This window comes from Mytilus galloprovincialis, chromosome 9 (genome assembly GCF_965363235.1).
Source record: "Mytilus galloprovincialis chromosome 9, xbMytGall1.hap1.1, whole genome shotgun sequence".
Taxonomy (NCBI): domain Eukaryota; kingdom Metazoa; phylum Mollusca; class Bivalvia; order Mytilida; family Mytilidae; genus Mytilus; species Mytilus galloprovincialis.
Window position 1 is genome coordinate 59,508,387 of NC_134846.1, and position 13,725 is coordinate 59,522,111.

General features: G+C 32.2%; 1 protein-coding gene and 1 long non-coding RNA gene across 3 annotated transcripts in view; both read left to right on the forward strand.

The window, feature by feature from the left end:
• The first annotated feature begins 9,536 nt into the window (after positions 1 to 9,536).
• Positions 9,537 to 11,111, forward strand: LOC143046995 (uncharacterized). The gene is made up of 2 exons (XR_012969353.1): positions 9,537 to 9,803; positions 11,068 to 11,111. It is a non-coding gene; the product is annotated as an uncharacterized LOC143046995 (long non-coding RNA).
• A 2,112-nt stretch (positions 11,112 to 13,223) lies between these two features.
• LOC143045451 (uncharacterized) overlaps positions 13,224 to 13,725 on the forward strand; it is a 37,257-nt gene continuing 36,755 nt past the window's right edge. Inside the window, exon 1 of one of the 2 annotated variants that reach the window (XR_012968955.1) lies at positions 13,224 to 13,441. Coding sequence is in view for 1 of the 2 variants with exons in the window: in XM_076217960.1 (XP_076074075.1) it covers positions 13,311 to 13,441 (131 nt within the window). In the remaining variant the exon portion in view is untranslated. The remainder of the gene's footprint in view (positions 13,442 to 13,725) is intronic. The other variant, XM_076217960.1, reaches the window with a different exon arrangement.

Sequence of the window (13,725 nt, forward strand, 5' to 3'; positions counted from 1 at the left end):
ACTCTGAAACCAAAGCATTTAAAGCATATCTGACAAAGTGAAATTAATCAAGTCAAGATCTATCTGCCCTCAAATTTTTAGATGAATCGGACAACCGGTTGTTGGGTTGCTGCCCCTGAATTGGTAATTTTAAGGAAATTTTGCCGTTTTTGGTTATTATCTTGAATACTATTATAGATAGAGATAAACTGTAAACAGTAATAATGTTCAGCAAAGTAAGATCTACAAATAAGTCAACATGACCAAAATGGTCAGTTCACCCCTTAAGGAGTTATTGCCCTTTATAGTAATTTTTTACCAATTTTTCGTAAATTTTTGTAATCTTTTACAAAAATCTTCTCCTCTGAAACTACTGGGTCAAATTTAGCCAAACTTAGCCATAATCATTATTATGGTATCTAGTTTAAAAATGTGTGCCGTGACCCAGCCAACCAACCAAGATGGCCACCATGCCTAATGATAGAACATAGGGGTAAAATGTAGATTTTGACTTATAACTCTGAAACCAAAGAGCAAATCTGACATGGTGTTAGATGTTTATCAAGTCAATATATATCTGTCAGATGAATTGGACAACTGGTTGTTGGGTTGCTGCCCCCAATTGGTAATTTTTAAAGAAATTTTGCCGTTTTTGGTTATTATCTTGAATACTGTTATAGAGATAAACTGTAAAGAGCAATTATGTTCAGCAAAGTAAGATCAACAAATAAGTCAACATGACCAAAATGGTCAGTTAACCCCTAAAGGAGTTATTGCCCTTTATATTAAATTTTTAACAATTTTCATTAATTTGGTAAATTTTTGTGTAAATTTTTACAAAATATTTTCCTCTGTATCTAAAGGGCCAAGTTTATTATAGATAGAGAAAATTGTAAGTAGCAAAAATGTTCAGTAAATTAAGATCTACAAACACATCACCATCACCAAAATACAATTTTGTCATGAATCCATCTGTCCTTTGTTTAATATGCACATAGACCAAGGTGAGCGACACAGGCTCTTAAGAGCCTCTAGTTTTTATTCCTTGTATTTAGGTAAATGTCGTCTGTTTTATTTGGAGGATGATAGATTGCACTCAAGCATTTTCTTATTTTCGTTCTATACATATGATATGCTTATTTATCAAGTGAAAAGCTTTATGTATGTATCTTCCAGTTATTGTTTACATTTGCTATTTCTATACTATTAGTATAGAAAGTCCCTGTCTAGATCTACCGGCCGTTTCGTGGGGTTTGGCTAGGGGTCTTTTTCAGAATATATAATAATGGGTAAATTTCAGAAGACAGAAATAACATTTAAAGAAAAATAGGCGCAAAAAAAAAAAAGAAAGAAAGAAAATAAATAATATGGTGTTAGATATAAAGTATATAGACAATAATATGCAAAATACATCTTAGCAACAAAACATGCATGTGTTTAACGCCACGTAAATTTCTTTTCAAATAAAGAGAGATATTGGTCCGGTTCATGAATAGGTCGGTTAGAAAGCAAGGTTTTGATTTTAATTAGATTGGAAAGCTTAATTCGAACTTAACGAAAACGTAAATGTAAAAAAAGGAGTGGTGGGGTTTAACAGGCAATCTTTTTATCTTATGAACTCTAAATTAGTAAGGTGTTTTAATGAAATCAAATCTTTAACTACTCAAGCCGGTGCAATATATATATATATATATATATATATATATATATATATATATATATATATATATATATATATATATATATATATATATATATATATATATATATATATATATATATATATATATATATATATATATATATATATAAAATGACTGAATAAATAGTCAACGATCAATCTTACAGGGCGATGGATCATGTAATATGATTCTGTACACTACAAAATATAATATATAACAAGTCAAAAAGGGTACAACATCACCATTAAATAACTATAAAATATACAAATATTAGATATTTCGGATAACAGATATCCTTCTTCAATAATAGCACGATGTCAAATGAATCATGTCAATATATTCAAACTGAGATACTTTTTCTAAATCTTGAATTTATACAATTTAAGCGAACACCACAGACGCTGATACAATTTTAAAATTTCCAAACACGGCGCAAAGATTACTAAGATATGCCAAATGAAAGTAGTTATTTTCGTTGTGAACTGGCACAACTCTAGATTTCCAAAGGTTGTGACAGTTGAGATGTTATAACTGCATTGAGGGCAGTCCTCAAACAAAAAGATCAAAAATGTCCTAACCGATCCAGGATGGTATAAAGTAGACAACGGTAGGGCAATTACAACAGAAACTACATATTTAAGCCTCCCAAACGAATAGCAGTCTAATAATGATTGAAAAAATAAGTTTTATATAATGAGGTAAAATAATTGAACGTGGCAACGTACTTATACATCATCCCGAATCAATGGAAACCTGTAATTTAAACTGTAATTTTTAAAAATAATTTCGAACTGTAAAGCCAGTACTAAATCCGGCGTTGTTTGAAACAGGTGGTCACAGGAAAATAAAGGACTCGTTCTATGTTTTTTCATTTATGCCCTCTGGGGAAACTGTCCGTAACTTTCTTATCCAAAATCTTTCCCGAGCGACTCTGTCGACCTTCGACCAACCCTCGTTGTGGTCTATGATTGTGATGGTAAGGTTTTTGAGATCAGCTTGTGTGTGTCCAGGTGATCTCAAATGACGACTTACGGGTAGGTCGGGCTTGCAAGTGTAGTCACTTCGATGACCATTCATGCGTTTGTTAAATGGCTGCTCTGTCTCGCCAACATATATATATATATATAGACTCTATAAGAATCTACCAACCAGTAATCTTAATAGGTATTGGATCATCAAAATTGACAATACTACACAAACAGGAAAAATTATATGAGTCTAAAAGATTGTGTAACAATACCGATAAATAGATGGAAAACAAAACACTTAAAAGTGTTGAATATCATCGCACAAAGATGGAAAAACTGAACAGATGATATAAAATTATACAATAATTGCAAATATTTCGGCTCAACAAATGGCCTTCTTCGGTGCTAAAGTTTTAACAATACTGATATATAATGTATAAGGTGTAAACATAGATCAGTAATTATACAGGTAAGTTTTGGTCGATTGATTTTAATCCAAAATCCTGAATATAATAATATAAACACTAGACTGTAAATTTAATTATTTCTTTCTATTGATTCCGACGTTACGCACGGTATTGGTGCCACTTAGCGTTACACGACGTTCCTAATAAAACGACGATTTTGACGTTGTTCCACGGAAAGTTTCAAACGTTGAGCAAAGCGCATACCGCATATGAAACAATTCAGATGTGAAAACTAACTGCCTACTTTATGTTACAAAATGAACGAAAAAGTCTGTTTATGTATATTTTTTGGCATTTTTTATCTTCGAAATGTTTTAAAACTTTAAAACTTAGTTTGATACTATATATGAGTGAAACAAATGCACCTGACAAATCTTAGGCTAACCTTTTTACTCTTAGGACGAGCGTGCTTACAACATATCACATTGACTGTCTGTGCTTGTAACCTTCGATGTCTTATTATCTTCTCTTTTTTCACTATTTGTGTATTACCAGTATCTTCTATTTCTTAAAATTATGCAATGTTCTCTCTACCAGAACGTCTCCTATCTTTGCTAGTAAAATTGTAAATATTTCGTTTCTTGTTTCTGTCTCTTATCCCCAATTACACATTTATATATGTTTGTTGTAATTTAATAATTTTGCTCCCTCAATTTACGTTAATGTTCAAATGCTTCTTGAGTTGTCTTTGATTATGTGAAAGATGTAGGTAGTATATCGCCAGCTATTTTCCTTTTCATTATCTTATTTTATCAACACTTTAATCCTGGGACTATTATACTAACGTTAATATAATAGTCCCAGTGACTTACATTTTAATTCATATTATTTATTTTAACTTATAAGTAAGTCAACAATCTTAACATCAATCCCGATTTTATAGAAAATGTTAAAAATGGCATATTTTCAAAAATCTCTAACAAAAAAATTTGCATCAAGTTTGAAAAAGAAATACGTGCTCTTATGCTGCCGTTGTCAACTTTCGATGATTAAAGTTGGTTGTGATCCAAATTATTTTTTTAAAAAGAAATTTTTTTCATTGATTACAATTTTTAAATCAGGATTATTTTACTCTAGCAAATAATTAAGAAAATTCATGTTATGAAGGAATTTTCACATTTTGTACATAAATCAGGCCGTTAGTTTTCTCGTTTGAATTGTTTTACATTTGTCATTTCGGGGTCTTCTATAACTGACTATAAGTTAAGGGTTTTGCTCATTGTTGATTGCATATATAGAAATTATTATTTGGTCTTATATGACCGCATCTTCTACTTTTTCATGAACTTGAGAACGGTGAATATGTATTGCTTTGTTTTTGCTGTCGGAAACATATTTAACGAGCTATCCTTTCATCTGATATGTTTTCACAAACTCAAGCTTAAAAAAAGGGTCGGCGATCAATAATTCCTTTTGTCTCAGAAAAAAAAATCACATTTCTATACCTGAAACTGAGAATTATGTACAGAGATATATTTTTTTCTGAGACAAATTCGAGCGTGGATGATGAATAAATGACAGGGAATTCAACCTCACTGCTTTAATATATATTATATTGTGGTGATACAAATCAGTAATCTCTGGTTTGTTGTTGTATCTTGTATTAATATTTGTATATAGCAGTTACATGTATGTATAATTTTCATCCAATTGTATATCATTCTATTCTACGATTCTAATAAAAGTGCATGCAGTACAAGTGCATGGTGGACACTCTTCTATAACAATTCGATTTTTCCAATAGATTGGATTTGACTAGACATTCATATTTTCCCACAAAACTTTCTTGTGATATTCTTACGCATGCATTAACATAATTTTTCTGTACGTATGCATAGTTTTTAATGCATATAAATATTTCTAACGACAAAACATTTTTGTATTACTAATTTCTGTTCTTATGAGTATTCATTGAAGAAATGAATTTAAAATAAGCGACATGAAATGTTATTTTGCACTCGATGATATCCACGTATTTATAAGATCGGTTACCAGTCAAAAACGAAAGTCAAATCTCTATGGCAATGATACATCGGAATGCCCTCACGGTCAACGCGATGTAAAAATTAATACCCAAGCTATGTTTTATGGCGTTCTGCAAAGATAAAAAAAGGTCTACTTTACACCAAAAAAAATAATCTGCACACAGCAGATTGATTGGTTGAATTTTTTTCTCGAAAGAGTTGGGAGTGTCTGTAAATAAATACCTTGAATCTAGCTGCTACATGTTTGTGTGCCATCCATCATATATGTGTGTGTCTCTCTCTCTCTCTCTCTCTCTCTCTCTCTCCTCTCTCTCTCTCTCTCTCTCTCTCTCTCTCTCTCTCTCTCTCTCTCTCTCTCTCTCTCTCTCTCTCTCTCTCTCTCTCTCTCTCTCTCTCTCTCGCTATCTTTCGTTCTTTCTCAAATTATGCCAAAAGAAAAGTTTCAATTTCAAAATACTAGTGTCATCACATGCCTATGTACCAGCAAATTTTGTTGGAAATTCGAGAAAATAAACTTCATTCTGCCACACTTCTTCTAAATGTAATAACCTTATTTTTCAAACAAATATTGCTAGGTTGATGACTAGGGATTGTTCTATTCACAGTAGATAAAAAAAATGATTGTAAGCTATATACTGAAATACAAGTATTTCTCTGATAAAACTTTGGTTAAAAGAGTCGATGCGACAAAAAAATGGTTGCACGTTTTCCTGAAATGTTTACGACTAAGGAGTACTTTTTCTCATAAGACTTTGGTGAGAATTTTCATTCATGTGTATAGCTTCGAATCTTTTCAAAGCAGCGTTAGGAATAACAGATACTATCTGGCTTAGGAGAATATTTAAGATATCACTTTTGATTGCATTTTCTTTTTCAATGTATCTTGCTTTTACAAAGTTGGAGTGTGTTCATTAATAAGTTATCTCTTTGTTATAGCTCCGAGGCTTGGTCTTTATGAAGTATCCGAGTTAAATATTCGACATCTTATATCCTTGAAACAATGCAGATCTATATTTTAATGCATATTAAACGGGAACTTCATTTTATATAGATCAGACCATTTCATGAAATTATGTTATGCCAAATATGCAAGAAAAGTCGTATATATATATACAGTTTAACGTCTTATAACGCGAACGTCAAATTACGGTTACGGGGACATGTCATTGGACATCTTAGATCGTTTCGGATTTTCTAGCTGCAACTCAAACAAATGTACATATCATATCATTTTAAAGGAAATTAAATGTATTTTCCATTCATATCAGATAACAGGTGTTAAAATTTTGAGATATAGTATAATTTCGTTTGATAAAAAGCCTCTGAATTATTCTTTGTGCTATTTTGTCCATTAGGACATTTTATTGGACACGGGAAATACGACGATGTTTTTAAAATAAGACAGCAGTTACATAATGATGACTTCAGATAGCTTCTTCAGGACATGTATAATTTTTCTGATATTATAAAAATCCATTTTCGTCCGTTTTGTCTTATGAAAGTGAAGACAGAAAGTTTTTTTACGGGTTGAGCAGCTAATTGGGACATTTTTTCTCTTTTTTATTTAAACTCTTCTGACGATCTTCCTTCTCTTACCGTTAAAAACGTCTATTAATTCATTTAACGTTAAATGTATACAATACAGTTGTAAAATTTTAAACCATTCTACTCACTAGTGAATCCACACTGGGCTTTCAAAGACGCACATAAAACAAAATTGTAACAGCGGGACACCCTTAAAATGACGTTATAGGCATCGAAATGAGCAAAGTTTTTCATTAAAAAATAAACAAAGCACAAAATCATCTATTTTATTGATTTCTATGGCTTTTTTCCTTTCGAATGATATGCATAACATGGATATATGTTGTATAGGATAAGAGCCTGAATTTGAATAACCCGCCTTCGAACCCATATTTCCAAAGTGACACCAATATCGTGCGCAACGTCTCCGTCTGGATGGAGGACACCCAGTGTTTTTAACCAAAACTTCTCCCGATTCTCTCTTTGCCTATTTTGCCATGTACAATCCTGTTCGATCACAAGGATCTTCATGTGATCAAAATCTTTCAGATTGTGATCTGGTAACCTGAAGTGTTGGCTGACCGGAATATACGGTTTTTTTGTGAGGTCACTCCTGTGGCCATTAAGGCGTTTGTGAAATGGCTGCATAGATTCACCAACATATTGGAGACCACATCTAGGACACTCAAGAACGTAAATCACGTTTGAGCTTTTGCAGTTGACATTGCAGAAGATCTTGTATGTCTTTTCTGTGGTCTTACTGTGAAATGTTGATGAATGCTGCAATTGGTTGCAACATTTGCAGCGCTTATCCCCACAAGGCTGGCAATTACCTACATATATATATATATATATATAGCATGTATATGAGTATTCATAAAACCTTCGTCTCAGGCACACCTCTAGAAAGTAACAAAAAAGAATACTGTGTAGGCTGAATATATCTAGCTGAACTGCAGGAGGCACCAAGGGCATGGTGGGTGCATATTAAACTGTGTATCAGGACACTAATGATATGGTAAAATATTGTAAGAAGTTGCACATAACTGGTATGTCATCCTCGTGTCTGATGCAGAGGAGTCAGTACTTTTTAAAGTGACACAACTGCAAGAGGCACCAATGGACAATGCTAATTGACATGCCAAAGTGCACATATTACGAAAAGGATAAAATATTAGCAGTTTGATAAAAAATATCACAAACGGAAAGGTAAAAGAAATGTCTACAACACCCGGTATTCCCAGGCGGTCACCCATCCAAGTACTAACCGTGCTCGACGTTGCTTAAGGGCATACGATACAGTTTTGAACCTGTATTTACAAGTTGATGAAAATTTGCATATAGGCTATTTTTTACCTTATTGAATCAAATATGTAATAAAAAATATACCTTCATGTGCTACTTTTTGAGTAAAATGAGCTCGAAATTTTGTATATTTGCTCAAAATTCAGATTTGTGTCCGTATTTTCTTTTTCGAAAGAAAGACATAACTTTTTTGTTTTAAAAGATAAACACAAATTGTTTTTTGTTAAATAATCGGTAATTTCTGTATTTTATAAGTATCATTAAAAATTATGCAATTTTATTCCGAAATAACTCTATATTTATCAAATGTTCATGAATAGAGGAAAAAACGTCATTTTTTGCTGCATGTTTATCAAAATTAAAAAACTGCGCTATTTACAGTTTTATAAAATTTGGTTCACATAATCTCTTTGCAAAATGAAACAAATTGCTGTTTTAAAAAGTAGGGGTCCATGCAAGGGGCATACGATACAGTTACAGGGAAGGTAATGACGTTGCTAACGTAAAATGTTATTTTCGCGACGTCAAACTCTGACATATCGGGAAAAGATGCATTTTTCGACTGATTTTTATCATTCAAACTGATTTAATTTGAAAACGAGTGCATGGACCCCTATTTTTTAAAACAGCAATTTGTTTCATTTTGCAAGGAGATTATGTGACCCAAATTTTATAAAACTGTAAATAGCGCATTTTTTTAAATTTTGATAAACATGCAGCAAAAAATGACGTTTTTTCCTCTATTCATGAACGTTTGATAAATATAGTTATTTCGGAATAAAAATTGCATAATTTTTAATGATACTTATAAAATACAGAAATTACCGATTATTTAACAAAAACCATTTTGTGTTTATCTTTAAAAACAAAAAAGTTATGTCTTTCTTTCGAAAAAGAAAATACGGACACAAATCTGAATTTTGAGCAAATATACAAAATTTCGAGCTCATTTTACTCAAAAAGTAGCACATGAAGGTATATTTTTTATTACATATTTGATTTAATGAGGTAAAAAATAGCCTATATGCAAATTTTCATCAACTTGTAAATACAGGTTCAAAACTGTATCGTATGCCCTTAACTTCGGTGATCGGACTAATAATTCCAATATCGTCTAGTCTGAGAAATTAAGACATGCAGATTTGTAGATAGACAATGTCCATGGAATACAAAAAAATCCATGTTAGGGACTCTTTTGTATGACCAACTATCATTGTACAGTCTCGATCAAATAATACTGGCGGCCGATTAAGCAACGTTTTGATTGATGGAACTTTACAGTTACATAATTCACTGAGTTTATATGTGCCCCGGCGGGGAATCTATATAATATATCCATGATGATATATTTATTAAAAAATAAATGATTTTTTAAAATATCAATGAAAAGAGATTAAAATTCCACAACGGCTTGACATTTATACAAATAATGTCAGTAAGTTTATATCAAATTAATATTTATTCGAAGAAAGACAGTAACCGACAAATTTTCAATTTGATTTATCCACCCGGAAGACGGATATAGGCATGCCCAATAATAATAGGTTCCCTGTTCAAAGCGTGATCACCTCATAGTCTCGATCATCCAGCCGCTTTATTTTTTATAGTAGAGCGTCTGGATGACAAGTGATATAAAAATGGTAATTTATGACATTCGGAATAGTATCGGATTTTTTAGCTTGTATTTAAAGATAATGTCCAAGACGAATAACCAAGAAGTTGGTTATTGACTTCGGAAGAAATTAGATTACGATAATACTATTGAAAAGCCCGAGTGTAGCGATTGTTGTTTAAAGCTATTTATATTTTTTGTGACGACATACAAGTCGTGGAAAACACCAGACAGCATGGCTTCCATCACCGCGAAGGAAAATAACAGCACATCAAACTTTGGTAAGATGATATAACAACAAAAACTGTTACATAAATTTTAATACAACCTGAAATGCATGTCCGTGCTACGCAAGCTAGTTAATAATTATATACAATAAATGGCATGTTTTGTATTGACTGGGACCACTCGAACAGTCGTTATAAATACATTTTGTGGTTGATTTGTAGTATCTTTAACTTTATAAATACTCTATTGAAAAGTGCTATGAAATATGAACTTCATCCAGGATAAGTTTGTTGTATCTGTCTGTAGTGTATAATGGAGTTCGCATTTTGATATGTGTAAAAAAAAGGGGGGGAGGAAGGATGCGCAATGTTGTACACATTTAAAGGAGGGAACGCAATCCAAAACCATTAGCAGAAGAAAACCAAACAAAGTATATTTAGAAGATGCCAATTTGAACATACAAAACGGTTAAAACGATTTATGCTCGATTTTTTTTTTAAACAAATGCATTTAGCTTATACAAACAGATAAGAAGTGGGACACGTTGTTATAAAAAGTAATTTAAATATACTGTTAGTTAACAAAGTCTGGACAGGTCAACTGGACAATACTTTTTTTGCTCTTTTAAAAGGCATTTTTTCCACACTAAAAAAAAAATCATTAAAGAATACATGCAATGTTGTCGGTGAATATATACCAATTGGCTTTCTAAACCTTGAAATAAAACCATGGCATGAGGAAAACACTGAAAATTCGATTTTATGCAAAACAATAGATCCAGCATCAATGAAAGAAGGTGTCAATGAGGCAACAACTGGTGAACCTGTCCCAATGACATACATTACCAAAAGTAGACATCAACATGATTAAGAGGTCATACTGTAGACTAAAACAAAAATTGAGAATAAAAGTACCAAAAGGTCAATTTTATACAAATAAGAAGATGCGGTATGAATACCAAGGAGACAGTTATCCACCCCAAATTCAAACGAGGTGGATGTGAGCAATTATAGGCAACTGTATTGCCTTCAATAATGATAAAAATTCATGCATGATTTTGATAGAGAATACAAACAGGGAATGTGTCAAAGAGACATCAACCCGACAAAAGAACAGGAAACAACCCAATGCCACCAATGGGTTGTGTCATCAACACAACGAGATAATCTCGCATGCCGTAGCGGGATTCAGCTTGCACCAAGACATTTTTTAAATGTATATTTATATATGATATTTTTTCCAAACATTTTGTTTTTCATATATGCTATGCTGGTGACCAAAAATTAATATGATTTTAACATTTACTTTCTTTTGTAGACAAACCAATGAAGATTTCTGGACAGAGATATTATGTGTAAAATGTGAATAATTAAAAAAAATCTATAATACTTGAATTTTCATTGTATCATAAACAGCTCCAATTTTATAAAAAAAAAAGATTCAAATATATGTTTTTAATTACTGAAGCAGGCTGCAATCATTATAATCACAGTATAAACATTATTCTGACAGCAACCATAAAGCGAAAAAGGTACACATACATTTATTAAGTAAATAAAACAAAAATCAAGAATCACATTGTTGTCAGATATGTCAGAGAATTAAACAAATTAAAAATCATATAAAATAGTTAAGTTTTCTCGTTTGAATTGTATCTCATTTACATATCTGGCCCTTCTCAGTTATTTATATGGTATGGAGTTTTCTTAATATTGAAGGCCGAGCAGTGATTATATTTGCGAACATCCATGTCATTTCAACTCTGCTAGGTTGTTGCCTCATCAGCAATCATACCAATCTCCTTATTTTATATAAAGGTTCACATGTACATGAGAAATTTTGTGAAGCTGCCTATTAGTACATGATGGATATTGGAATCGAATTTGTATTACGTGTGAACTCAGCATAATAGTTTGTAGTAGGATAATACACTTTTCAGTTGTTGTTTTTTTACAAGTTATCATGCAGAATGGGATAAATCCCATTCCATTGATTCAAACATGTATTCAAAGAGTATTGGGTTTCATGAATGACTGTTTAACTTATGAATTTCTTCATGGACACGAAGACTGGCAAAGTGGTATTGTGTGAAAATTGGTCCCTAAATGTTTTCTTCCCAAAAGGATTATATTATTAGGCAATACAGATTATTGTGAAACATTCAGACTATTCTGTCGTTTGCAATTTTAAGATCAGTTAATTTTGTAAATATACAATGAGTTGGCTCATTGTATGATCTCCCTGATATGCCAGTTGTTATGGAGAATTTTCTACATTGAAATCTAAGTATTTGTATGAGTTTTTTTTCTTTCCATACACGTAAATTGATGTGTGCTTTTCGAGTAAGGTAAGTGATTCACTAAGATATCTGAAAGATTATATAAAAAGGAAAGCATAAATTATAACAAGAATTTAAAGAAATAAGAATAACGAGACAAAACAAAGAAAAAATGGAAAAAAAAGAATACAGACTAATAGTAAGTCTAATGGGGATACAATATAGATCAATATACCGACTGTTTGTTGCTTAACGTCAAGTGGCAAATATTTCATAGAATAGAGAGTGTATGCTATAATACAAAAATATAGAAAAATGGCATTTTATAGTATGAAGATAAGAGAATATTGTACGTGGTGTGTTATAATATACAAATAGATTGATTTTGGGATGCTAATTGGGTATCGTCTTGTAGTAAATAATGGTAATGTTCAGGACGGAAAAAAAGACAATAAATATAAAGATGAGGTCCTAGATTATAGGCCGTTCGGGATACATGTCGGAGAAACTATAACTGACCAGAAAATTAGGGTTTACATGTATTGTATGGCTTTATGTACAACGGTCCACCTCTACAAATCCCTGGGCTCTCTTAGCGCACAGCGGAGCGTGGTGTCCCCTAGTAGAGGAAGGCGTCCAATTTTTTTTATCAAAAAGCCGTACTAAAACGGCATAATTATTTGGACTAGGTATCCCTAATACACAAACAGTGGCTGATCCAGAACTTGAAGGGCACTCTACAGTCGTGCTACATTGTTTCCCTATATAATCAACCAAATTTTTCCCACGAAAGAAAATCCTGTCAGTCTTAATTCTTAAATACTTTTTTTACATGTGTCAAAAAAATTCAGGAAAAAAGATCACCGCTAATTACAGTTTTTGATCGTTCTTTTAAGTTTGCCCATCTGCAAGTTGGGCAAAATAGGGTCAACTACAAAATGTCAGTTTTAATAATCACATAATTTTTATACATGTAACGATACACTGTTTACCGTTTGTATTAATTGTTTTCAAATATAATGGGGATAACGGAAGTGCTATTTATAGATATGTTCTATATTTAATTATTTGTTACGCCCCCTATAAATATCTGACCAGTCCGGTTAATCACCCCAGACGCTATATTTAAATATGCGTCTGGGTTATCGAGACTAGATCACCTCATTGTCCTCTTATGTGACAGTTTAAAGCAGGTACCAGTCTGTTATCAATGAACAAACCCACCGGCCCACAGGTTTACAAGCTATTAGATTATAGATCTACAATTTGATAAAGCAACAAAATGGCAATTTTTGATTCAAGCCGAGGAGGGTACAGGGTATTTGTTGGGGATCTTGGGAGTCGTGTCGGCAAGTACGAACTAGAGCGAGAGCTAGAAAAGTTTGGACCAATTTTGGATGTTTGGGTTGCAAGGTAAGCCTATGTATAACAAATATATGAGTATACTGATAAATGCCACATTTTAGTTTGTCTGGTGATAAGACAATTTTTAAAATATCGAAGTCAAGAAAATCCAGATAGGATAGTTTCAAATTGAATAATTAAACTATACGTTTTTTTCTTCCTGCTTCAGGAAAAGTATTGGTATTACATGTTTATTTTTCATTGGCTAATTTTTGCAAAACTGCAGCAATACTGAAACACCACTGAGATTTATAGAAATGCACCCATGAGTCTATTTTTCTATGTGAGTTATC